Genomic DNA, 27521 nt, shown 5'->3' on the forward strand with positions numbered 1-27521 from the left:
GAGAGCCCAAGAAAGAACAGGAGAATATGCTTAAGATGTCATGATGGTCAAAAGTTATCTGTAGAAGAACAGCTAGGATTCTGTCAATGCTACTGATGGTCTCTTGGATGGGAACCTGTATGTCCACAGTATACTCTGAACTTAGATCCCCAGGACCAACTCCTTGTTAACAACGTGAGTGGATAAACTGAAACAACAGAACAAGCAAATTGATGAAACTTCACTTTGGCTGCTGTGATACAAAAGAGGAAAAGCGGGCACACACAGCAGGTCACTGCAGCAGTGCAACCAGCGTCACTGTGAAACACTGACCGAGAGGCGGTAGCACAGATGAAAAGAAGTCATGATGACTTAAAAATTAACCTAGCCAGAGAAGTGAAGGCCTCTACAAGAAAAAATACAGTACTCTGAAAAGGGAGATCAAAAAAGACGTCAGAAAATAGAAAGATATCCCCTGTTCCTGGGTAGGCAAAAGCACCAGAGTCAAAATGGCCAAACTGACAGACAGAATTAACGCACTCCCAATCAAAATACTAATAGCATTCCCCATGCAACTAGAGAAAACAATACTAAAATTCATATGGAACCAGAAAAAAACAAGAATAACAAAAGCAATCTTGTATGGCAAAGAACCAAGGAGGAGGCATCACAATTCTGGATCTGCAGTTATATTCCAAAGCTACAGTGATAGAAGTAGAGAGATCCTGGTATAAAAACACACATTCAGATGAACTGGACAGAACAGAGGATGCAGAAACAACCCTAGGAACATTCAATGACTTGATCTTTGACAAAGGGGCCAAAAACATACTTTGGAGGGAAGACTCTCTTTAATAAATGATGCCGGGAACGCTGGCTAACCATGCACAGAAGACTGCATCGAAATCTGTATCTCTCATCACACACTAAACCAAAATTAAAACGGATCAAAAATCTACATGTTAAACCAGAAACATTTAACCTACTGGAAGATAAAATAGGCAGAACTCTTAAAGTCACAGATATAGACAAAGACTTCCTGAACAAAACCAGTTGCAAAGGAAATAGTATCAAGAATCAACAAATGAGATTGTATGAAATTTAAAAGCTCTTACACAGCAAAGGAAACAACCAACTAGTGAAGAGAAAGCCTACAGAATGGGAAAAAATTTTGGTAGTTATTCTGCAGATGGAGGACTAACAGTCAGAATATATATTAAAAAACTAAAAAAAATTAGAGGGATGGAGCTAAGAATTAAAATGTGTTTTGTACAAGCATAAACTCTCTATGAGGAATGTAATCATTGTGTATGGCACCCATGCTCTAATAAAATGTAAATTTTTACAGTAAGAACATATGATAGCACTTGATTAAAGAAGGGAAAGCAAGAGGGAGATGTCAAAAAGTTTCTAGAAAGCAGCTGGATGACTGGCAGTGAGCCGGGGGACAGATAGCATGTGGGAATGAATCCATGGTTTTAGTTGTAATATGCTTAGTTTGAGATACCTAAGGGACATGTCATGTCAGTGGAGATACTATGGTTCACTACAGAGGTCTGCATTGAAAACACCAATCCAGATGGACCTGTCCTAAGTCAGCTCCTTGGGAAACACACATTAGAATAGAGACTCGGAGTTCTGTGCACAGGTTTACTGCAGACTGTTCTCCAGATCCGTATCTGTTGAAAAATGAAGCAGGTAGGAGTGGGCCAAGGGAAGGTTTTAACGGCTCCGGCGCTAAGAATGTCCTTCAGAGCCACACTGCTCTGATGGAAGGGTAAGAGTCCTTGTACCCCACTGCCCAGTCTCCAGGCCAGGGGCAGGGGGTATGACCCTGGGAGGCAGAGGCAGCTGATCTGTGTTGAGACACGCTCACAAATTGAAGAAGAGCGCCTTAGTCTTGTAGCCAGACTGAGATACAGGCAGCATTTAACATCCTACAGGGGCCAAACCTGCCATGACAGTGTTCTCTGTGAACACATTTTCAGTGCATTGCCGCCTCCTGCTGCGTCCCATGCAGCTATGGAGGCTCTGCTGTGGGGTTGTTTCTCCTTTTTTATCAAGATCAAAGATCATTTCTCAAATTCTAGACAAATTTATGTTTAGTTTTTTAGCTGGGGTTTCTGGATTTGGACGGTAATGCAGAATCAAGTCCCAAACTATCCTACAGCCACAGCTGGTTTCTAGTGTGACTGTTTTCACCAGCCACCCAAGATGAACAGTCTTCAGTGTCTAAGCCAAGGGGAGCGTGTTTCCTGTCCCACACAGGGAGAGGAAAGGACTTCCTGTTGCTGACCCAGGTAAGGAATTCAGTCCTGCTTCCCTCTGCACTCTGAGGCTAAAAGGCTGGCTCCTCCCATTCACCACCTAACCCACATTCAGCTCTAGGTGTGACCATCTCAGATACCCACACTGCAGTTTCTAATGAAGTTGTGTACTTGTGTGTCCCTGTCATCCTCTTGAACTCAGGGTGGGGCCTGAGTGTTTGTACCCATCACAGATGCTCCTCGTAAAGGTCACAAGAGGGAAGGCCTTCTCAGGCTGGGTCCTTGCTTCCCGCTGCTGAGGGGTTGGGAGGTGAGAGGCACTGTGCAGAGGTGCCCCTCTCTATTTTCTGCTCTTTACAATCAAAAGAAACAGGCAGGCCTCCCAAAGCAAAGGTTTAACCCAGTCAACTCCCACACTGCCATCAAGTTTCACATTCTGCTACCTCAGCTTCATATGCCCAGACAGAAAAAGCAGCAGGAAGACTTGTTTAACATTTATTCCCAGGTTTTTTTTTTAATTTCCTCTGAAACAAATACGAATGCACTATGGTCTTTACACTCTGCAGGAGCTAATCCCCCACTGGAAGCTTCAGGGAACCTCATTCCTTCTTGCGGATGCAATCTGTCGACACAAGCGTTCCTTCAGGCTCCTCGGAAAGGCCCACAGTGGATGGAGCGGCTCGCTCTCGCAGCTCTATTACATTTATAACTGATTCTTTAAAAAGAAAATAACACCGGAATTGCTTCCAGAACCCAAATGCCTGCGTGAAACACTGTCTCCCCTTTGAGTGCAGGCGGCTTTTAATGGCTTGTCTGGGCGGCGAGCGTGCTGGGGCGCCCTGTGGCCACACGCCCAGGCTGCCGCACGCTCCCGGGAAAATGTGTGCTCTGAATGTTGAAAGAACCATGGGAAGAAAGTGATATTTTCATAAACAAAGTGCTTAATACATGTTATTCGCTAAGTAAAATCACATTTTTTCCTTGAATATTTTAGTCCAGGTATCAATTTCATTAACATAGGAAAACCGAGCTGAAAAAAATGGATCTCTTCTAATAATGGCACTAAGAATTCTCCACACTTATCCGGTGAGCACTCATTAGGTTTTTAGGAGGATTCAGAGCCAATTCAGCCAGTGAGTCTTTGATTCGTGAAGCTTCTGTTTAAGACCTGTCATTTATTTTGTGGGTAGGTCAATGAGATGAAAATTGCCTTAGAATTGCTAATCCAGGTGAGATGATTTAAATTACTCAGGCTGCGGAAGGACGCTGCTAAATTCTCTGTGTCCTTTCATACATTTGTGCTTCTAAATCAGACCAAGTATCTTAGCTCAGAATAAGGGACCCCCAGCTCTTGAAATAAATCATAGGGAATGAGAATCCATCTCAGAGTTGGTGTCAAAGCCATATATCTCACCACACTATCTGATGAAGCCTTCTGCTGTTTTCTTGGGTGGTCAGTCACATGACAGATATATGACTTTGTGACAGGAACTGAAATAAAATTCCTGTAATACCCTCGGGGGAAAGAGGCATTGTCACTGTTGAACCTTTTAGTCAATGACTTAATTCCCTTTAAACTTCCCTCAACTCTTACTAAGAGCTCTGAACTGAACCCAAAAGAGCTGTTTAGTCTCCCTGCTGAATCTACAATACTTCAAGCTGCTACGACTTTGTGAATTTCCTTTCAAGGATTCCAGGTGCTAAATGATACAACATTCGCCCCAACAGGGTGAATGTTTATTCAACATTCTAGTCAGTGATCTCAAGAGTGCTTCACGCAACTGCAACTGTACAAGGGAAGGACTGCACAGCAAATCATATACCACTTCCAGAAGGTACATTCTTAATGCACTGAGGCACCTGAAGACCATGCAGTACAGCTCAGCCACCCACTGTCGGGCGGCTGTGACCAGCAAAGGGGCCCCAAATGGTCTACACCCATCAATCCGTCCCATCTTTTCAGCAGCTCTGTGAGGTAGGGGCCCAGATGGCTGTGTGACTTCACTCCAGAGAAGGGTGACAAGTGCAGTCCCTATGCAGCCATTCTGTATTCCCCATGTCTGTGTCCACACTCAGTAAACAATCACGCCATCCTTCCAGTTCTACAAAAACCTCGTCAGCCTTGACTCCTTTCTCTCACTCATTGATTCACATGTCAGAAACAACAGTTTGCTTTATTTTCAAAGATGTCCAAAATCCACCTCCACCACTTCCATGCTTGTCCAGACCGCCATCAGCTTTCCCTAAGGTTCCTGCAGGAGCCTCCAATGCAGCCCACACTACCCCTCATTGCCTCATCTCCACTTAGTGATCTCGATAAACCCTCAGACCAATTCACTCTTCTTTCTGAAACTCCACGGTGGTCCCACTGCTCATTCCCAAGGTAGCAGCCGAGCTCCAGGTAGTCCCCCAGGGCCAGCCTGGACTACCACCTATTCGCTCCTCACACTCCTCACACTCACTCTGCTGTCCCCATGACCTCCACATGCCAGCGATATTCCTATCTTGGGACCTTTTGTTTTGAATCTGGCTCTGCCTGCAGTGCTCTTCTCCAAAGTAACATATGGCTGGCTCCTTCACCTCCTAAGTCTGCCCTAAAACCCCCTCTCCCTTGGAGCTACCTGAACACTCCAGAATTTGCAGCCCACAACTGCTGGCTGGACTTACCCCTTTTCTGCTTTACTAGCTCTCCAACACATTAGTATCTAACCAGCTGTCTGTTTATACATTAATGGATCTTGATCCTGGTAAAATGTAAGCTCCACAAGGGCAGAAGTCTTGTCTGTTTTTCCCCCCTGCTGCATTCATAGCACCTAGCAAAGACACTGGCCCACGGTTGCTACGCAATAAATGTCTGAGCAACGAATGAGAATGCTTGTGCGATAAATGGATATTTGCAGTCTGAATGATATATTTCTGAACTCTAGGCCTTCATGTGTTCCCTCCCTGACACTCAACACCCGCACAACATCTCCAGAGTCTGCGACTAATGGTATTACCAAAGGACTCGGGGTCCTCACAGATTTCTGGAATCCTTCTGGACTGCACATCATGCTCTAGAAGGTGAGATTATGTCACAGACAAGCCTCAGTCACTTGAGGGTGGGGAGACACCCGTGCTTCTTCATGCATGGACCTAGGGCTAGTTTCAGGGGAGGGGTTGCAGCTGCTTGGGCCCAGGAGAATGTGGTGACTTCCGCCTCAGGCCCGGCTTCCAACACCAGTGCACACTCTTGTCCAACTCTGAGATTTTCTCCTCAGGAAAAAGATGCTCCCTCAAATGGAAGTATCACTGCAGAAAAGAAACTCACTAATGGAAACTTGGGAGGTAAGAGCAATGTACTGTAGTTTTAGATTGATTTGGGGTTAGGATAAAATACAAACAAACCCCGGTAGCAGTAGGCCTTTTGAGGATCTTACTTTTTACAAAGAAATTAAAAGCAACATGGGAAAGAAATATCTGATCATCAACATTTTGACCGGTAGTAATATGAACATTTTTTGTTGGAGCATGTTTTATGCATGTGTATGTGAGAAGAAAAAAAAGAAAGAAAACAGCACAATACTTTTTTTAAAGTGAAATTTTCTACTAAAGAAGATTTACTGTCTCTATTTCTTTTTGGTGTATAATGTCAAATTATCATATTAGTCAATTAGTGACAAGAAAACACAGCATCACTGAAACCAGTGTTTCTCACCAAAGCACATCAGAATTTCCTAATTTTGTTTCAAATTCTAAAAATAACCTTATAATATTTACAAAAGAACTGATAAAACAATTCAAATTTTAAATAAAAATTGCTGTCATACTTGCCCAAGAATTTAATTATTCTTTCAAAGATAATGATTGGCATGATAATAAAAACAGAAGAAAATTACCTGGTTTTAGACCAAAAAAATTAGAAAGACATGAATTTTACATATCTACAGGTTTTTAGTATCATTTTTTGCACTAAAAACTAGGAGGAAGCCGACTGTAAGGCTGATACCCTTAATTAAGCAGTAATGTTCTCTCAGCGTTTCGTCTTTGTATAGTGTGGCTCCAGGAGGACTCTGTAACCCGTCAGAGCAGAAGTGATCTTATTACTGCTTTTACAGCCCTCTGCAAGGAAAACCTCAGGACAGACACACAGTACGTGCTCAGTGAATACCAGCGGACTTAACTCTGTTGATGGTGATTATTCAAAACTCTAGCAAAGGCTCTGAAATTGAGTGCTGGCTGGTAGAGATTAAGATGCTGTGCGAAAGCAAACAACATACAGGGAAAAGACGACGTCAGAACGGATGTGTGCACATCTGCCTGATGTATCATACAGTGAAGCACATTGCAGAAGTTTCAAGAAAAAACATTCTTTAAAAGTTAGCTTTGAGATAGGTATTTTGAGATGTCAATTCAGAGCTAAAATAAATTCTTACAGTTTTCATCCTGGGCAATGCATTGTAAAGGGATCCCAAAGAAAGACGTATAGCTGTCATTGTACCACACCAGAAGCTCGGTGCCCCTGGGGATATCTATACAGGCTCGGTAGAATATATTCGACCTATTCAAAACAAAAGAAAACCCATCTTAGTAATAGGTAGGACTCACATGCCCCCACCACATTTTTATTGCCCTGAAAATGTTCTGCCCAGCTCCACCTAAACAGTTTGTTTATAATAAATCTACATTCACCTTATTGTCCCCAGCAATCAATTAAAGCCTATAACTCAGTATGATAAACAGTGTATAGTTTATTTCTACAGTGTCCCTGCATAGATGGTCCTGAAGAGACAGATATTTGGCCCAGGAGACAGCAGAAAGGGAAAGTTCATTTTAAAAAACTCTGCCTTGCACTAATGAGAAAATTCTTTCTCTTGGCAAACTGCAAAGACTGTGGTACCCCAACTCATATATAAATTAATACCATTGATTTCTAATTTGAAGGAAAAGCATTAAGTGTATTCTGGCAACTACCCTGGAATTCCTCAGATTTGCAGTAAAATGGAGCATCTCTGTGATACAAGGATTAAGAATAAAAAAACTCTACTTCTTTTTTTCTGAGGCTTGGTACAAAAAAGAAAAAGCCTCTCATGTGAAATGGATGAAAATTCAATAAGTACAAGAGGAGCACTTTATGCTGGCTGAAAGATTACACTCTGAAATGATACAGTGAAGGTACCAAGAAATAGACATCTTTTATAACAGCTTTGGCACCATAAAGAAAAATCTACACATTAAAAAAAAAAAGGAGACTTAAACTCAATGAAGAACTGCCTCACATGTTAGCCTCAAGTTTCAGATAAAAGTGTTTGGGGTTGGTGGACCTTAAATTTCGCCTTTTTGTACGGAACTGGCTGTCGCAGGGCAATTTGTCCCCTGTATAACACTGCAGACATCACGCGAATCCTTCTCCACATTTTTCATGGCGGTGAGATATGCACTTGTCAACATATTCTGTCATCACGAAGTGGCTCTTGGCAATAGGATCATAAAGATCAATAAAAAAGTGCAGATTCTCAATATTTTACTTGCAGCTGCAAAAGTTTCATTTATCTTGTTATTTTCCTTTCTTGCTGCCATTCTGTCTCACGAGGGCACTGCTAGCTAAGCAGAATGTGTTTTCCCAACATTCTATGAATATCTGACAAAAACTCCAGCCAGTTGTCCAGCCCTCGCCACCCTTCCTCCCTCTGCATCTCTAAGAGCTGTGCATTTTATTAATTCTTTCCACTGCTACATAAAAAAATTAAAATTGGAGCCGCGTTATAAATCACTGGCATCTCCTAACTTGAGAAAAATTGGGTCTACTTTGTACTTCGCCCTTGTAACATTTCATCTCTCGGTTTGGCTTCCCTTAAGATAAACACTGCGCCCGGCAAATGAATGTGCTAAAACCAAATGACACACTTTGCTGCTGAAAGTGCAGAACTGTTTTTGAGCAATGGGTGGTCTTCTGAGGCATGGAGCAGGCTGAAGGGGGAGAAAAATGTGTAAGCATACACCGTGCCGTACAAGCGGGCAGAGCTTCCAAAACTCGCAGAAATCTCTGCATGTTGAAGCACATCAAAGGGATTTTTCCCTTTTCAGATAATATTTCCTTTGCTGACATGTATTTAGTATTGTGGTTGGATGACTCATAAAGATAGCTTCATGGCGTCCCAGCGCAGTCGAAGCAGAACACATGCCAACAAACATTATTGTCAGCCTCAAAATAAAAACAAAACGTTCAGCTAAGGGTCAATCAATCAAGGGCGCTTTGAAGAAAATTCCATTTAGATATTACAAATCATAACAGAATGAATTTAAAACAGCTGACTTTCTGTGAAGAGGACATTCATGTACGATAAAAATTAGACTGGCTCTTCAGGGTCCAACTTTTCTATTTTCTTACTTTTGGACGTCGTCACTGGTGATGGATGCCAGTTTTTAAAATTGTGTTTTTGTAGTTCATTTTATAAAGATCTGAAGTAATCAAAAACAGATCAGCAGAGAGAGCTTGTAGTTTAAGCGCTGTCATGGAGGGGAGTTGTAAAATCCACTTGATATTGACAGATAGGTAATGACTCACTCCTGCCGCACTCCTGAAAGGGGCTTCTTGTCCCAATTCAGAATGTGCCTCAAGAACCAACTCCCTGGGTGTTCAGCACAGAACCAGCTATGTTATCTACGCAGGCTGGATAAGCACAGTTCTTACTAGTATTTAGCTCTAAGATCTATAAAAACTTCAGAAACAGAGAAGGTAAAGCCTACATACAGCAGCATATCCAAATATTGTCTTGCACTACTGCAATCAAACCAATTATTTAATGAAATAAAACTATATAGGAAACCAAGGCACTGAGTCAGATGCTGCCCAAATATGTTGCTCTTGAACTGGAGACCTTTAAAGAACAAGCCAGATCTGTGCAACCTTTAAGCTGTAAGGGGAAGAAAGTTTAAAAAAAAAAAAAAAAAACCTTGATTTTAAAAAAAGAAAAAAAGGAAAGGAAAGGAAAATAAATAGCCACAGGCAGGCCTCTGAGTCGGCCAAGCACCAGGCCCTCTGCTTTGATGTGTCCTGGTGCCTAATAATGCTAAACAGTTGCTTCTGATTCTAAGGGGAACATGGCTGTTTATAACTGAGCTCATATATTTACTTGGCACATGTTTTCCAGGGATTTTGAGAAAAGAGGGCTGGTGGTGGGGCTTTTTCCCCAGTTGATTTGTTTTGCCCTCTCATCACCACTTTGGCCTCCTTAGGTGTTAAGCGGAAATGTTTGGGCAGCGGGTGCACTTAGAAAACAGGTCTGAGGCAGCCTGAGCATCCACCTTGCTTCCAGTGCCCCCAGGCCTCGGTCTGTGACTCCCTGCAGGACGGGGGATGGCGCCTTCTTACCTTTGTCACCTGATGAACTTGACCCATGCATCTTGGGGAAGTGGGACGCTATCTCTGCTTTAAAATCACCTCATTGCCTGAAACATACCTAGAACCATCAAAATGCCAAAGCTCAAGGCTCCAGCACCCATGAAGGGAGCAGGAGAGGCTGCCCCTCTCAGTCACTGCTCCCAAGCACAGCGGGCTTTGAAGGGCAGTCTTGGGAAGAGTAAGGTGCTTGGTTTCCAGAGGCTCTGTGCAAATGAAACTGTCCTCACAGGGAGATAAGCTAAAGAACACTGAGAACCAAGGGCCCACGGCCGAGTCTCTAAAATCTCTGACGTCCTGCTATCTGTGTGCACACAGCTGCCAATGCTGCCCCTGATCAGTGGGCTTGCCGGATCCCTTCAGGCTTCTGTGGACGTTCAAGCAATGACACATGGGTAACTTTAGCTTGAGCATTGAACGAACAGGCCACTGACTTGCACTCTGAGCACTCGGGAAATGACTGCCCTGGAAACTATGGACGGTCCAGGAAGTTAGCAACAGAAAAACAAAAAAACCAATCTCTGCCAATCTGTGCGGAGTCTGCAGGATTTTTTTCAATCACTAGCAGCAAGCCTGAATTTGTATATGCAAGCCAAAGGGCTCCAGCTCTGTAAGTGGTAAATCAAGATATACTTTACCTGTACTGAACTACTGTTAGATTCTGTTCTCCGCAGTGCCTTGCACATCGGATATACCTCATCCAGCTCGACTTACTAGGTTCCCCACCATCAATAAAGTGCTGTAGTGTCCCATCTTGATCATATATCTAGAGAAGAGGTCAGAAGGTCAAGTAGTTAGAACGAATCATAGCAATCATTTTCCCTGCCTCCCTTGGTGTCTCTACATGTCAGCTGCAGAAATTTACTGCCCTCAGGTTTGTGAGTGCTTATTGATGCCTGTGGAAATTCAACTGGAATAACAGAAAAATATTTTCGGTGATGCAACTCAATCGTGTTTTTCTTATCAAGCCAATCTTCCCTGTATTAAACATATTTGTGGTATCTCAAGGATGTGACCATTTTTCCCAAAGAATATTTAACCCGTTTTGACAGGCCAGCCTTAAGTAATGAGCTGCTGGATAAACAAAGCAGGCTGAAGGCAAGGCCCCACTGACATGGTTGGGACATTCACATAAAAGGTTCAGGGGCTCAACATGTAACTGTTCAAAGGCCTGTGGGGGCCGTCACCGTCTGTCCAACAAGCTGGGTGACACCTGGCAGAAGGCAGGAGGGAAAGTTGGGGGGCTGTGAAGACCTAGGAAGAGAAACGGAGGCTTGGATGAAAGAAATGGACTCTGCCTCAGAGTAGCTGCAGAACTTCAGCTGTCAGGACCTGAAACTATTAGGAGAACGCACGCAAGGCCCTGCGTTCAATCTTGAGGGTTGGAGGAACCTCACAAAAAGAAAACAAAATTGGTTTCTATGCATTTTAAATTTCTTCAGTGAGGCTGCCCTCATAATTACAACCTCAGATCGACTTAGACAGATCTTTTCTCATGGTTATTTTATAAAATAAGATTCAGGGTAAGCCAGGCTGAAAGTGCAGGGAGAGAAACCTTTTGCACCACAACTACCTCACCCAGCACCCGTGGCAAGACAGCAGCTGCCCTCCAGCAGCCGCTCCACAACCACACTGCCCTGGGCCACGCGATGGCAAGTGGAGCCAGGCCCAATGATCACACACTCACAGCATTTTCAGGGCCTCCCAGGAAGCAGGAGACAGTTAAAAGAGGGCCTTAGAGAGGCAGCTCTCTATGACAGAATTAAGGCACTTATTTTTTTCTTTCCTGTACCGGGGATTAAAGAAAGGGCTACATACCCAGCCCTTTTTATTTATTTTTTTTTTTTTGAGGTAGTTGGCCAGTGTGGCCTGGAACTTGCAGTCCTCCTGTTTTGGCCTCCCACATAGCTGGGATTACAGGTATTGGCCACTACCCCTGGCAAACTAAACATCTTCAAATAAAATCCTCAGTGGGATCCAAGGAAGTGTTCCCCCAGAGAAAGTATGTCTCTCACTCTTGCTGTTAAGCTCTCCACTTTCCCTTTTCAAACACACACACACAGAGACACACACAAATAAAACTCACTGAGAACCTCGCTGGCTACACTTGAGCAGGAGGTCATTCATGTTAATTCAGTTTGAAATTCCTCTTCTGCAGGACCACAGGATCTAGGAATAGCAGCATCTTTTTTTCTGCCACTAGCCATTTTAAAGCATCTGCATTTTTTTCTGCTCTTCTTGAACTCATCCCTCTCTGCTCCCAACCTTCTCACTAACCCCCACAAATAAAAAAAAAAAAAACATTAATCCAATAAAGACAATCATTTGAGAAGTTATGATCCTGTAAATGCACCAGCGTGATCACAGCTGATAAGCAATTTAGCCTAAGCAGAATGAAGAGATTCTGGGGTTACATTACATTTAAGGCTAATGACTTCTTTAAATTCCTAGTTTGGGATAATGACAGAGAATGGAAACATTTCATGTGGCGGATACATCTGCTACTCAAGAAAGCTAATGACAGACATTTTATTTAGGGTAAAATACACTGTAGTTGTTTTTGCTGTTGTGTTCTTTAACATCTTTATTTTTTTAGGAAGTCAGTTAAGATTCAAAACCTTAACTCTGAGCTTGCTGTTGACAGCTACTGAAACACTGAACAAAGGCATTCAGTTTCCTTGAACATCATCAATGAACTAAAAGATGTTGGTAACAGCCCCATCCCTACCCCACAAACCAACCTTCAGTACAGCTGAAAATTAATGAATAATCTTGAGAACTACATACAAAACTCTACCCTTCTCCTGCCATGCGTTTAGCCAGTCTCGATGCCAGGTGGCACCATGGCAGGTCCATGCAGAAGGCACTGGTCTTAAGTGTGAATTCATGGAACGCCATTCACTAACCTGGCCATCTTGAAAATGAGTATCAATGTATTTCTCCCACACTTCCATTTCAGCAATAATCTTATGTAGGAAACTGTGGACTACAAAGAAGCCCACAATCTTTGCCTACTTGAAGAAAAGGTAGATGCCATCTGCTCGGAAATAGCATAGGGGCTAGCCTGTGTTGAGGGAGGCCTCTCTGTCTTCAGCTAATGCTGATGTCATCACAGTCCAGTGACACCCTGACAACGGTCCCATAGGCTGCTCCAGCACACATGCCTGTACCCCCACAGCTGAGAACAGCCAAATCTGACCCTTACTCTTCTCGCTCAGCCCACCACGCCCAGCTGCCTCCAAAGGCAACTGCATCCCCTCCTAATAAGTTTATACATTCTTCCCGCTCCCTGTATCAGCCTGGCCCAAAGAGCCTCCTTTCTTACCTAACATGTGGCAAGAATCCCTTAACTGATCTTCCCGCAGGCTCTCCTCAGCTCTCCCCCTGCAACATATTCTCCACAGTACTGCAGTTTTCTTTCAAAATACAGATCCATTTCACCCAACTCCCCCCACAGGAAAACTTTCTAACGGTTATAAATGCCAGGTTGTAACAACATACGATTACAGCATGTGAGACTTTGGCAAAGGTGCTCATCACAAGAACATGACTAGCACTTCCTAAGCATGGTAACTTAGGGGAGCCAAAGCCCAGGGCCCTGCACTTGCATCGTGACAGTTCTCAGTACTGTATGGTTTGTGCTGTTAAGAGTCAATGTTTAAACTCAGCATTTCTTGTCAGATCAAAATGGGCCAGGGAATTTTGATGCCTGCTTCTGTTTATTCCTCCAATGTGATAAAACAAAAGATACTTGAATCTGAGTGCTAAGCAGAAACTTAACAAAGCTCTAGATGCCAACATCAGTTTTAAAAAGTCTGATTAGATCAGAACTTCTAGGAGGGATGATGCTCTTCCAGGTAGAAGAAAGTGACCACAAATGGGAGATGTTTCAAAAGTAGCAACAACTTCAAGTCCAGGAAGGCATGCTTGGAGGTTGCATTGGCATCTGTGGGTCACTGAAATGAAATTTTAAGTTAGATGCCTGATAGGTCCAAAAAAATCTTAAGAAATTTAAGGAGGTGAACAGGTTAGTTTGTTTTTATCTTTTGGAAAGTTTAAAGTAAGCAGAAAAAGGAAAAAAATCATCCACAAAGTGTTTAAACAACCTCCTTAGCACCAAAAAAAAAAAGCCCAAATAAACATAAACGCTGAAAATGTAAAAATGTAATCCATTCAAATAGTGAGAATGAGGAAAGAGCACTAAATTTAAAGAAAAGACTTACTTCTGAAAGAGCTAAATAGCCAGGTTTCTCTGAAACTTGTGCCCATTATTCTGAATGAATATGAACAACCAAGTTTTAATACTTGTTCTAGTTTTTCTAAGTAAGTCAAAGAAAGGATCTTTGGAGGTAAGAGAATTACATGTGGGGAAACACTCGGGATGGGGTGGGGCTGTGGGGGGTGTAAATTCTGCAACAGAAAACCCTGAAAACTGTAGGCAATGTCCCTGGCGTATTTGTTTTAGAAAGCTAGTTCCAGCACTGCTGAAAAGGAGTTTAACATGACATTACCTCACTCTGACAACGTCCACGCAAATTTGGCAATCACACGTCCTGTGGTTCATCAATTTTACTTCTAGGGAATTACCTCAATGAAACTGATGCATGTGCTTCAGAAGATGAGTTCAAGGGCATTCACTTCAGCACTGTTTGTAATAGGAAGCACTAATAACAGAAACAACTTTCAACATAATTATACATTGTCTTATCCAAAGACATTTTATAAAACATTAAAAATTAATGAGAATAGCAAGACCTACTTGCATTGATTCAGTCACTATGAATATTAATGTTGGTTGAGAAAATCAAGTTGCAGACCACTGATACCATCTGTTAGGACTTCAAAATACACAAAAATAACACTCTGAGATATATACTCTATAGCATATTCTCTGGTAATATGTATAGTAAATATATAAATACATACACAAAAACCTGAACAGACTGTAGAGAGAGAACAAAGAGAACTGGTACTTTATCTGAAATGCCTAATTTCTTAAAAAAATTCTGACACACATGTTGCAAAACATTAATGGTATTTACACTTCTTGTGACCTAGAAAAAACCACATGTTTACACGTACATTTTGTGTTTGTCTGTGTGTACACGTGTGTGCATATGTTTTCATACTAGGGGTTGAACTAGGACCTTACACATGCTAAGCATGCACTTTACCACTGCGTAACAGCCCCTGCCCCCTACTTTATGTTTTTCTGATTATTTTTTAACAGAAGAGAGAAAAATAAGGGACCAAAAAAAAGCTATTCCTTTATTTCTTTGCACCTAAAATTTTGTATTCATTGTTGGGGAAGCTGTTTACTCAAGGTGAATACTTCACTTTGGGAAAATATGTATCACTACATTATCAGCTTCTGATTTCTTTGTGATTGCTGGTGCTATTTTAAAGTCATTGCTTCTGGTCTGTACTCTCTTTTATCTCATATCAATGAGAAAGATAAGTGAGAGAGCTAATTCTTATCTTTTTGAAAGAATTTTAACAGTTTTCAATCCAACAATATCTACTGGGATACCACTGTGACAAATAATTATCACAAAATTTTTCACTCTATAACTGAAGACCACCAAGAAAAAGGCACTGGATTGTATTCCTGAATACCAGGAATATCACCCTAGTTTCCTAAAGCAAAGCTCTGCTTCAAATGAGAATAGCAAGAGGTAAACATGTACCAGTGATGCAAACGGTAACAATGGCTTGAGAGTGGCTTGCTCATAGCTTTAGGCTGCCAGCTTACATAAATCACAGAAACAATGTAACAATGTAAGCCGGGAAATGATTTGAGCTCATTTTAACATTAACAGCAAGAAACAACTTTCTGAATGATGCAAACTTTTATACATTGATGTCTCTGCACAGTTTCTTTATTGCAATGTTTTCCAACCAATGATTCTCAGGCTATATTTAGGCAGCAAACGAACTCTGGCCTTTTTTTTTTTTTTTTTTTTTTTTTTTAAATTTTAAATTTTACTTAGATTTCAAACTTCTTTTGAAAAACAGAAGATATATATCCAATTTGCAATAATTCACTGTAGTTGAGGAAAGGCCACCCTCTCTAGATTGGGCATACGATTTTCTAATTTTCCGTATCCCCAACAGTCCTTATTATCTTGCATGCTATCTACTTCATTAATTTATTTACCTGCTCGGCCTCATTAAGAATTTAAATTTGGGAAACACACTGACCTCTATCACTGAAAATCAGTCTGTTATCCCTGGGGATATTTTCTTTTTAAAAAATTTAGTTTTACTGGTACATGTATACAGTACGTAAGGGTTATATTCCTCATAGGGAGTCTGCACACGTATATCATGGACCGTAATTCTTTTTTCATCCTTGATTCTTTCTTCTCCTAAATCCCCCCCATCTCAGTCCACTTTTTTTGGCAAGATCTATCTCCCTATATTCTATTATTTTTTAATTTTGCTCTTCATGTGTAATTTGGATTTCTCGTATGTGAGAAATCTTGGGGTCTAATTTACTCAATATTATGGTCTCAAAATGTATCTGTTTTCCTACAAATGACTCAAGTCTATCCTTTAGGACAGAGTAGTTACTGCTCCACTGTGTTTAAATGCCATGTGTTCTTTATGCACTACCCTGTTGATGGACATACAGACGACATCCAAAATTTAGCTGTTATGAGCTGTGCAGGCTGTAAACATGGGCGCACATGTGTCACTGGGGTACGATGTCTTTAACTCTTTGGGGAAGATCCTTGGAAGGGGGGTAGCTGAGTCAAATGGAATTTCTATTTTTAGTTGTTTGAGGCCTTTCCATATTGATTTCCACAGTGGTTGCACCAGTATACACAGCTGGTATATACTGTTTTCAAAGCGAACTGTTTACGGCAACAGCCCGGAAACCCTCAAGTGAGTATCCACTGCCCCTGTGCTGCCCGGAGCTTGATCTGATTCGGGATCCGGGCCTTCCATACTGAGCTTTCTAGTCAAGGAGAGAAGAAAGGCTTTCTTAAAAACCAGCACAAACTTTCAAATATCATTTTAAGTGAAGGATTCTTTTCATTCAAAGATATCTGAAATGCAATTCCATTATAAAAGGAGGGACATTGTCCTGGGTAAAGAATAAAGAACTGTGAGAAGCATCCCACACCCCATTTCACCCCACCACTGTTCTGAGACAATGCCCAGAACTAGAGTACTTCAGTGAACTGGGGACCTCGCGTGGAAAAACTGCAGACAGAACACCTCCAGTAGAGACAGCCTCTGTAAAGATTTAAGCCACCAATTCTTCTGAGAACTCTAAGTACCATGGTTAAATTTAGAGCCTAGGCAAATCAGATCTGGAAAGGAGCTCAAAGAGCATCTGTTCCATTAGTTTACATGTAAGGAGACAGTCTCCAAAAGTTAGTGACTTAAGCAAAGTGGGACTGGCTGGTGACAGAACCAGGCCTGCACTCCAGACCTTCTCTGAAGCGCCCATCTCCCTGCCTCCCCATCTCCTGCTTCGTTTAACTCTCTCAATACCTTAATGACAGTCCACGTCCTTAAACAAGAACACTTTGAACTGTAACTCAAACATGAATTTGTTCATCCCAGAACTTGGGTCCCTGAATTTTGTCATGGCAAGGAGGGAAGACAGGTCCAAAGGTCTGTAAAGGACTGGCCAATTTTCAGGGAGCAGGGAGAGTTCAGACTCAGTTGTCTTGTGCCCAAAATTGGCATGCTCCTATGCTGAAGCCCTACACTCTGGCATCTGGCTGTGCTAAAATGCCAGCCTCCTCCAGTGTGCGTCTCCCACAGCTGAGGTGCAGAAGCATGTTTTATGTCCAAGCATCGAACGCAGGGCCCAGCACATGAATGGAAATAAAACAAGCAGAAATGACATAAACTGAACTCCCATAATAATTCTAAAGCTTCTTAAAGATCTTGAATTATATTGAACCCCTGAGAAGAAATTACCACTACATGCAGTGAAACCTGATTCTAAGTACTAATTGCTCAGGCTAAGAAAAAAATAGTAACATCCTCATTGAAACCAGCCTTGAAATATGAGGGTGAATTTCACATGATGATTAAAAATGTAATAAACACTCACTATAGAAAGGGCCCAGAAAGGGTCACTGAGAGTTTTTCAGATTATACCTGTGAATCTAACACTGCTTTTGTTTTATTAAATCTTTTCACAGCACACAGAAGGTCCAGAGAAGAACAGATAGAAAAGTGGTTTCTAAGACTTCCTTTGCCTCTGTTCCACGAAGCGTCTCTGTGGAGCCTCACCTTTCTGTAAAATCAGAAAAGCAGAGTTTAAATAGTCAAGTGTAGTCGTACTTTGAGGCACAGTTAAAAGCACACTGCTTGCCAAGATGGATAAAAATGTTTTACTGTGAGATTCTTCTGTGTGCCCCGACACACACACAAATTTTTGACTTTCAACTGTGAAAAGTTAGGAATCAGAATATTTTTATTGGGAAATAGGTTTTATTTTCAGTAGCACTGTTGTTAAAGGAGACCTTCCTAAGGATCATCAGTGAAACCAAGCACACTGTAAGTCCCTCTGGCTAGGGATGGGAGGGAAGAGTAGGGTGCAGAGCTAGGAGAACACCCATGGCAATCACTTTCAATGCATATGCATTGCAATTGTGACCCCACTGCGAGTGATGATGTGATTTCACGACACCCTTTAAACTCTGGGGGAAGCTAAGGTTCTTCAGACCTTCTCTGTAAAACAAAATGGTGCCAGTAACACTCCCTACCTCAAAGGGCTGATACAAAAATCAAATGAACGAATAAATGTAACAGATTTTAAATGATGCTGGGCACCCAGGAATTACTCAAAGAATATCAGCTATCCTTAGGCCAATGTAATGGCTAGATAAGAAATGTCACCCCAAGCAAAATTTACTACCTGCCTATGGACACTGCCACAATATATGTGTGGCATATGTAAAGATTCTATTGTGAAGGTTACCAGACCATGAATTCATTGAGAGTGGCAATGCATTTTAATCATTTATTTAAATTTAATCATGTACACCTCACATGGGGCTTTGTACACAAAAGGAAATCAACTTGTGTTGAAAGAGATAGAGAGAAATAGAAGAAAAATGATTTAGGATGACATCCAGGGGTTACAGAAGTAGAACAGTTGTTTATACCTTTCTCTCTCAGATGACACATGACAAAAATGCAGCTTGGATGTCAATGCTGTCTAGAAAAGATTAAGGAAGTAAGCTTTCAGCTCTATAGTTCCTAAATTTTATCAGTTTTAAGTTTATCACAAAGTCCGCGTCATCCAATAATACAAGCATGCATAACTCCTTTAAGAACATCCCCAGAGCCTACTCAAAACCAACGATTTGGTTCACAAACACAAGGATTCACCAAAACTTTGCTTCCATTTGCAAACTCCACAATAGACCACAAAGACAACCATGCCCATCTTCCCCACACAAACACAATGCAGTCACTGTCCCCAAAATTGTAAAACAAATTAGTTCCTAAACCGAGGCACAAGCTCATTTCCATGTGAGCACTCAAGATCTAGGCTGTGAGCTGCCTGTGCACTTCACCCTGGGGTAAGGAACAAGACAGAGGCACGCTGACGCCTCAGATACACAAGGATTCCACACAGCTCTGTCCTCCTCCGCGAGGAAGACAGCACCAGCCACACCAGGCGGCCTCCTAACCTTGTTTTCAGCTTTCACAATGAACAAATCAAGACTTAAAAACCCAGTGACAAAGAGGCCCAGGCTGAGCAACCCCAGTCAACATCCAAAATCCAAAACATTCCAAATCCTGATCCTTTCTGAACATTATGCCAACTCTCCAAAGTTTCAGATTTCAGGATATTTTAGATTTTGGATGTTTGGATTAGGGATGCTCAACTAGTAAAGTTTTATGTAAATATTTCAAAACCCAAAACAATGCCAAGATCTGAAACACATCTGGTCCTGGGCATTTCAGATAAGTTAAGCTCAACCTGCACTTCCCAAATGAGTGAAGGGATCTGCTCCCGCTTCCACAACAAAAGAAGAAAGAACAGCAGCACGTGCTTACCAGGGCACACACTGGCGTGGTACTGGAATTTCTAAAGTACTTTTACAGGCTATTAACCCTTACAGTGGCCTCGGAGCTGGGATCCTGTTCTACAGATAAGTAGTCTTGGGCTGAGCAAGGTAAACTGACTTGCCCACAACACACACTTGGGGATGGCCACTGTGTTGTCCCTTCTTTTTTTTTTTTTTAAAAAATCACAACCCATTTGTCGTATCAGGGAGAAACAGCAGAGCTTTTTCTTTAAGAACATTTAAAATTTCCCTAACAAAGGTCATAAAAATGTTCATAATGATTAATAATATCATTTATCAAGCAAATTCCTATTTTCAGAACAAATGTCAATTTAGTGAAATTACTTAATCTGTTAGTAAAATTTACACAACCAGCAACTATGCAATGGATAAAGACATAAATCCCCAGCTCAGTGTAAAGTCACTCTGCTTCTACTGGCAATGTGCCATAATGGCCAGAAACATCAAAAACAAGCAGAGCGTAAGTCTGGATGAAGACGCATATTTTAAAAGCTTCTCATTACAGCAAATGATGGCTAGTGCGCCCATATTGTTTGTGTTCAGTTTTAAATTTTTTTCTCAAACATGTAATACTATAGGTCTTCTCATGTGATAATTTCTCCTTCCTGCTGCCATTAGAATTAACTTACTTTGTTGTTATTTCTAAAAACCCTTTCCTCTCACTGTGTTTTGGGCTACTTTGGAATGTCTGGAATGACAAGATTTTAAAACAAGTCCTCAAAGGTCAAGTAATAAATGCCCCATAAAATAAATGAGTAATGATTATATACACCGTTGCTGTATTTTCAGTAATGCTGATATAAAGCTATATACTGTACTTTGTCAATTCACATTCATCAAGTTCCAGAAATATTAGAAAATCATTACAGGTTTATGTTGAGTTTGCAGATAATACTAACATGTAAGTCAAGACTGAAATATGGTAATCAGAAAAACAGTTGAAAAGTGCCAATGAGCTGTAAAACACCCATGGTGATGGCTCAGCCTGCATCAGAGACCTGGCCACGTGTGAGCAGAGGTGCAAATGGATATCCTGGTGGGGGGAGGGGAGGGGGGCCCAGGGCTGTGGCCAAGGGTCAGGTGAGCAGAACGGAGTCAGGGATCCTGAGGGATATGCCACAGAACCTGGGCATTCACTGAACCCCGCTTTTTCTCGAGGACAGCAGTGACCGTCAATGGGCAGCCTGCCCTCCATCAGTCCGTCTGCAATCCTCTTCAGACACACTTTCTGTGTTGATCAGGAAAGGACTTCGGAGAATGAGGCTCCCATTACCGAATTTTGTCCATGATCTGAACAAGCCCTGAACCTTCAACTTTTCCTTTGGCAGAGGCAGATATTCTGCAGAAGGCCTGACAGTTCATCCATCCTTGCTTCATCCTGGAGCCAGCTGATGTCTGATGGTGAGACCCGCCCTCTTTGATGTTGTACTCTTTTGAGAGTGCCCTGCTGTGAAAAAATTTTATCCGTCCAAATTAAAGAGAACTATTTCTGCATCCAGCTGTTAGCTGTGACATGTTTGCCATTTTTCAGGGCACTGGCGTGGTGCCATCCCCAAGCCCTGTTGCAATGCTATCCCCCCCACCCCCGTCATAGCAACACCAGCCAAAGTGCACAACTGTCCCTGGTGTCCCACATGCTCAGACAGAAAACACTAGGAATCTTGTATTGCTAAGAACAAGCTTGGAAATATCCACACAGAGCAATTTCTATTCTTGTCTTTTTGATTTTTAGGGTCAGCATTAAAATAATTCACAAATGTAAAATTCTTTGACATGAACCACCCATTTATAACTTGTTTAAATCAGATTTTTTAAAATTCAGTTTTATCTAAAACATCCAACATGTCCTGACTTCTAATAAATATATTTACAAAGAAAATTAATTTAGATCCTGTAAAGATTCTATCCATATCTCCTGAGTCCACATTTTTAAATGGACATTCATTCAGAAGAGAAAGCCCTGCATAAATAAAGAAAAATTCTCATGAAGCCTGCGTAAACAGGGAGATCTCAGTGATTAAGAAAACATGTATCTCCTTATAGTTATTCAGGGCCGTGTAGGAGTTATGCAGACCACTGCCCTAAATTGTGCCCACTGTAAACAAAGGACAACTTTTATCAATACTGCGCTTCCCTCATATCCCAAAATGACTGAGTAGAACACCCCGTTTCCAGCTTCTCCCACCCTGGCCCTGCTCTCCTCACTCTGTCCTCCTCTCCTCTCTCCCTGCTTCTTCTCCCTCTATCTCTGTCTCTCACATTTACACTTTTGCTGAGACGGATAAGTGCACAAGATCTCAGAACTTGGCATCATGGCATACTCACCTTTCTTGCCACTGTGACTAGAAAGGTGAGTAACTATTCATTATTCTTTTCCTTCATCACTGAAAGGCAGATAGGGCAGGGGGACACAAGTATCAACTTTGGAAAGTAAACCACAGAGAAATTTTAATTCACATCCTCCACTTGGAAAAAACAAAGCTTTAGTTTTCTACCAAACAGGAAGGAAGGTTTTGTTACTTTGTTTGCACGCCCTGTGATGCACACTGAACTCTCCACATGGCTTACATAGAGTGCTCTTACAGAGCACTACTTAATCCATTGTAATAGAAAGTTTTTATTTATTTATTCTAGTGGGAACATCATCACACAGATCTTGGTGAAAAGTGTTACCGGTTTTGCACTTCAGCATTATAGCTACTGAAGAGTATGATTTCTAAGAAGCCGTTTGGACCAGTGCCTAGGTGCAAACTGCTATGTTAGCAACCGTATTAAATATTTACAGAGTAGGAAGTGGCGATGTGTGCAAGGAGAATGGCCCTGAAGAATCAGAGACTTCCACATTTATGCAGATATCCATACGCCATGCCCTGGCATTCACCCTCTTTTTTAGTAAAAACTTTCTAAAGACACAGAATGTTTGTCCCAATGAAGTCATGGTTTCCTATGGTTTTACTTCTCTTCAGAGCAGTCTACTGCTTTATTTCTTTGCTGAAATGTGTCACTTTTTAAGTTATTATGTTTTTCTAGGTCTACAACATTCTTTCCCTAACAGTACCAATAAAGTATGATTGTCAGACATGCTTTATTAAGGGGAAAGCCACCATCTGTGGAGAACAGAAAACGTGTTTTCAGATCTTAAATAATTTAGGAGATACTCCTTACATCAAGACGGGATACCGCTGAGCCTGCACTTGATTCCCAATTTACACCATCCTGTTCAGGATCAAAGAACAAAGGCACCCCCAAGCCAACTTCAGGCTCCTGGCCCTGGAGAGTGAGAGCCACACCCTGAGGCTGCTGGCATCCCAAGATAACTGGGTGAGAAAAACTTAATGAAATTCCAAGACTGTCCTGCAGCAGGATGGGAAAAGGCATGTGAGTGCTGTAGAGCAGACTCTACTGTCTCTAAAGCACGGTTCTTGAGGAACATGTATATAGCGGGACAGAGGACTGAACAAACGCTTTTGTTTGCAATCAGTTTCTTTCCCAAGATCCAAGAGACAAAAAGCAAGTCTGTAATCACAAACCTCCCCTTTAGACTTTCCACCTCTCAGCATTCTTTCAACAAACATCTGGTAAGCAGCTACTTAGTACATGCTGCCTGCTTTACTGAGTGCAGAGCATAAAAAATGCAAGATCCAACTCCTGCGCTCAAGTAATCTGCAGGGCAACAGGATATATATACATATTCATAAATATATATATATATATATATATATATATATATATATTCATAAAACAAAATTCCCATCCAGTCTGTTGATATTTGTCTAGAATGAGGTTCTTCGTAGATGGGGAAAGGGGAAACCATTATAAGTTTGCAAAGAGTGTATCAGGACTTGAAGAGAATTGGCCATTCAAACCCATCCTGAACTGTAAGGCAGCATTAAATGACAAAGTCTGCCAGGCTATACTTTTGATGAAGACAAAGATAAAATCTGTCTTACCTGTCATAATATCTCAAATGACTTACATGGTGCTTAACACATTGCACGGTCTAATGTTCAGTAAATGTCTGTTGGTTGGCCGAACGGATGGGTGGATACAGAGCCGGGTGAATATAAATGAAAGGGTAGTATGCTTTGTTTGCACCAAAGAACTAAAGGCTCAGCTCTGCCTTTTTGCTCTTTGGTGGGCCAACACACCACAGCAGAGTTGAATGTCCAACTAGCAGAATGTCAAGGGATGCAGTGTTGCTCCAGAGAGTGTACCTTGCCATACCAGCAGAAACAAATGTGTCCGTGAAAAACACCCGACAATCTTTGCAGAGCTGAGGCTGCTGCAAAGAATTTGGAGGAGACTTCAGTCAAGGAGAGACCAAAGGCTGCTCAGAACCTGATGCCTATGCAAATGTAGCTCCCTCCTCCCAATCTAATCCTGCAACTTTCCCATGCTGAGGCTACTCTGACCATCACAGGTCTTTTCTCCTGGTGACTGTATCTCTCCACTGTGCTTCCTTGCCTCTTTCTGGACCCAGTACCCTTCACATAAGGCTCCTCACAGGTGCTGTATACCTAATTGTGAATATAGGTCACGTTACTACTCTGAAAAGAAATATTCTCGTGTGGAGCCTTATCTGTGAGGAAAGCTTGAAAGGAGATGCCCTTTTCAAGGAAAGTGAAGGAACCCAGAAGGGCTGAGTGACCCTCCATCGGTCACAGCTGCTCCCTGGACTCCTCCCACCACCCCACAGATGGTGTCTGGGTCCCACCCCACCCTTGGGAAGGACCTCTGTGCTGTGACAGCCCTGCGACAGACACGCAGGCTCCCTAGCAAGGTGGCCCTCACAGGAGATGAAGGATTCTGCGCAGGGGCAGCCCCATTCTCTGGAGAGCTTTCTGCAGCCCTCTCCAGCCACTGTCGGCAAGGCCTCTTTCAGCCCCACTTTCATAAAGAACTTCAAACTGAGACCTTTGAAGTCATTTCCAAATGAGGTTATATATACAATCTCAGGCGCAGTCTGACAGGCTTCGGAGGAAGAGGCCTGCTTCGCACAACCTACATCAGGTTCTATGACCAGACCACACCGCGTGTAGTGAACCATGAATTAACATTTTTATAAATCCTGTAATTAACTTATGAATAGCTCAATTATATGTTTCTAGGATTAACAGCATTAAGTTGTTAAAGGTAAACATTTAAAGTATATCACTGTTTTTGTAACCCTGTTTTGGCACTTTTTCATTTTTCAACATATCAAGAGCTTTAAAAAATGGAAGTGTCCCAGGTCTCTAATAACCCTGGTTTGGGACTCTCAATAAAGCTCCTTTCACACAGTTGGGGCTGATGGCTGGTAAGTTAGGGACACCATGCTTTCTCACAGAGAGACAGCCCTGTGTTTGAGGCCACAAAGTGTGATTCCCTGGGAATCCCACCTGACCAAGAGATTCTGTAGACCTGAGCATCTCAAGGCACAAGGACCACCAATCCTTCAGTTAACAGGGGGTGGTGACTAATGTCAGTTCTCAAAGGAAGTCGCCCATTTAATTACCACACTGCAATACAATCAGCTTTCTGAATTTTAGACACTATTTAGGGTTCCTTTCTCTCTACAGAAAGAACTGAAGACAAAGAATGGAATCAAGTCTCTTACATTTGGGGTCTATAGACAGTGTCAGGCAAGGTTGTAAATGCCTTGAAATCACAAGAAAATAGTAAATGTGTGCATGAGTAATCTTTGGGAAAGAAAGTTCAGTTTTTACTAGATTTCTAAAGGGGGTAAGTGCACTCACATATATACATTAAAGACCACTGTGAAACCCCACTCTTTCAAAAGAGGGACAACATGCAACAGAGCAATGGAAGCAAGGGTATCTGTGGATGAGTCAGAATTTTGGAGGTGTTTTATAAACTTTTAAGTAGATCCTCCTTAGAGTGGTGTAGACAAGACCTTGAGAGGTGCAGATGCACAATCTTGAAGGGGACCATGGTGCAACCTGTGAGAAATAAGAAACCAGTCACAGCTGAGGATTCTGATAGCAATGGTGATTTTATTTCTATAACTGTATCTTTAAGCAAGACATATAGACCAACAACAAGAAAGTTAAGACAAGACAAACCAAAACCTAACTTGAAGACTGTCCAGAAAGAAGACATCCTACTACAAGAGAAAACCACTAAAAAACGATGGCTTTGGGTGACAAGATCTTCCAGGAGGTGAGAAGCTGCTCTAGCTTTATCAGTGAGGCAACATCCTACAGTGCCCGAATGATGGGCAGAAATCTCAAGACACAAATGAAGATTCTGAAAATGCTTCTGATTTTGAAGACAGTGAAGATAATGAGGAAGACTTCACTATGAGAAAAAGTGAAGTGAAAGGGGCTGGGGATTTGGCTCAGCGGCATAAGCACCTGCCTTGTAAGCAGACGGTCATGAGTTCTATCCCCAGTACTGGTGAAAAGAAAAAAGAAAAAAAAAAGTAAAGTGAAAGAAAATAGAAAGAAAGGAGTGAAGGTAAAATCTCCAGAAGAAAAGAAAGCGAATCAATCTAAACCCAAGTGGCTGCAGTAGAGTCTTTTTTTGGTCTTTTTTCTTTTTTATCGGTACCAGGGATCGAACTCAAGACTGCCTGCTTGCAAGGCAGGCGCTTATGCCGCTGAGCTAAATCCCCAGCCCCTGCAGTAGACTCTTATTCAGCTAGAATCAAATCAGAATCTCAGTCCTCAGCAAAGGAGGTTTATTCTAGAGAGGCCACTAGGAAACCATCACAGATACACAGTCCCTCAGGTTGAAGCAGGAGACCAAAGTGGGTCCCACCAGAGGTGCTCACAAGTAGCAGCAGTGACAGCAGCCCACTGGCATTTAACTGACTGTTAAATCCCCAAATCAGTTTCCACCTTGGCTTATCCAGATTAGCAAGTTACACTTCTCCATCCAAATGCCACTAGTAGCCAAGTGTGGTAAGAAAAAAATGTTTGACTGAGAATCAGTTTTGCAAGTGCGTTTATAGTGGATAAGGAATTGTAATATAGAGGAATCTTTTAACTTATTATAGAAATGATCTTTGAGATTATGATGCTCTGAAAATCCCTTCAGGACATTAGGAGAGGTGTTTAGAAATGATCCTTCTCATGCCACTCCTTCTGAAGAGCATACTCTCTTTCTTACATATCATAAGTCACTGTCGTTGGCCCGTGGCAGTTTGATGTGGAGGAAGTCCACATTGTCTGCTGACCTGATGTTCCTTCCTAGCTCTGTCTAGTTCACGGCCATCATCGTTTTTCAGGAGCTACTTCTGAAATCCTATACGCTATTTAAGCTACGTTGTCAGTTTTATTGCCAGAACATTTTGTATTTTCTCTAAATCTTACAGTAAAAATTAGAACTATTTTATACATTAAAATGGTTACTGTACTATACAGTGCATCCCTTATTTGGAAATAGATGATCACTGTATAGCAAATAGAATTTAATGACATTTTACAAATTTTATACTGTCAAAAATCTTCAATAAAAGTTTCCAAAAAATTCACTTTAAAGGGTGACAGATTTCTTTAGTCTCTGCACTATCTGATCTCTTTTTCTCGCTTGCTCCTTTCCAGGACTAGTGACCCTGGCTTTCCTATGTTCCTTTCATGGTAGTTGCCTTTTGTGTTTGATTGAAATTGAATTTGTTGATTTTGTCTAAATCTCTGACCACATTTTCAGGACCACTAGAGACACGAACTGGAATAGAATCAATTGGTTGGTATATTTCATAAGACATATATTTTTAGCTTAGAAATCATGTGAGCAGGCCAGATTACACCAGGCAGCTCAGTATTTCCACTTTATGAGCATTTAGGGCTGCCTATTGCTGGATTCAGTGAGTCAATGGTTATTAAT

At 41.8% G+C, this 27521-nt stretch overlaps 1 protein-coding gene across 1 annotated transcript in view; it reads right to left on the reverse strand.

The window, feature by feature from the left end:
• Positions 1–27521, reverse strand: part of Prdm6 (PR/SET domain 6) — a 97300-nt gene that overhangs the window by 21085 nt on the left and 48694 nt on the right. The window contains exons 4-5 of the mRNA XM_063232441.1: positions 10266–10393; positions 6662–6786 (exon numbers count right to left, since the gene is read on the reverse strand). Coding sequence (XP_063088511.1) covers positions 6662–6786; positions 10266–10393 — 253 coding nt within the window. The remainder of the gene's footprint in view (positions 1–6661; positions 6787–10265; positions 10394–27521) is intronic.

This window comes from Cavia porcellus, unplaced genomic scaffold (genome assembly GCF_034190915.1).
Source record: "Cavia porcellus strain 051 isolate PalLab524CR breed Dunkin Hartley unplaced genomic scaffold, mCavPor4.1 scaffold_21, whole genome shotgun sequence".
NCBI classification, from domain to species: domain Eukaryota; kingdom Metazoa; phylum Chordata; class Mammalia; order Rodentia; family Caviidae; genus Cavia; species Cavia porcellus.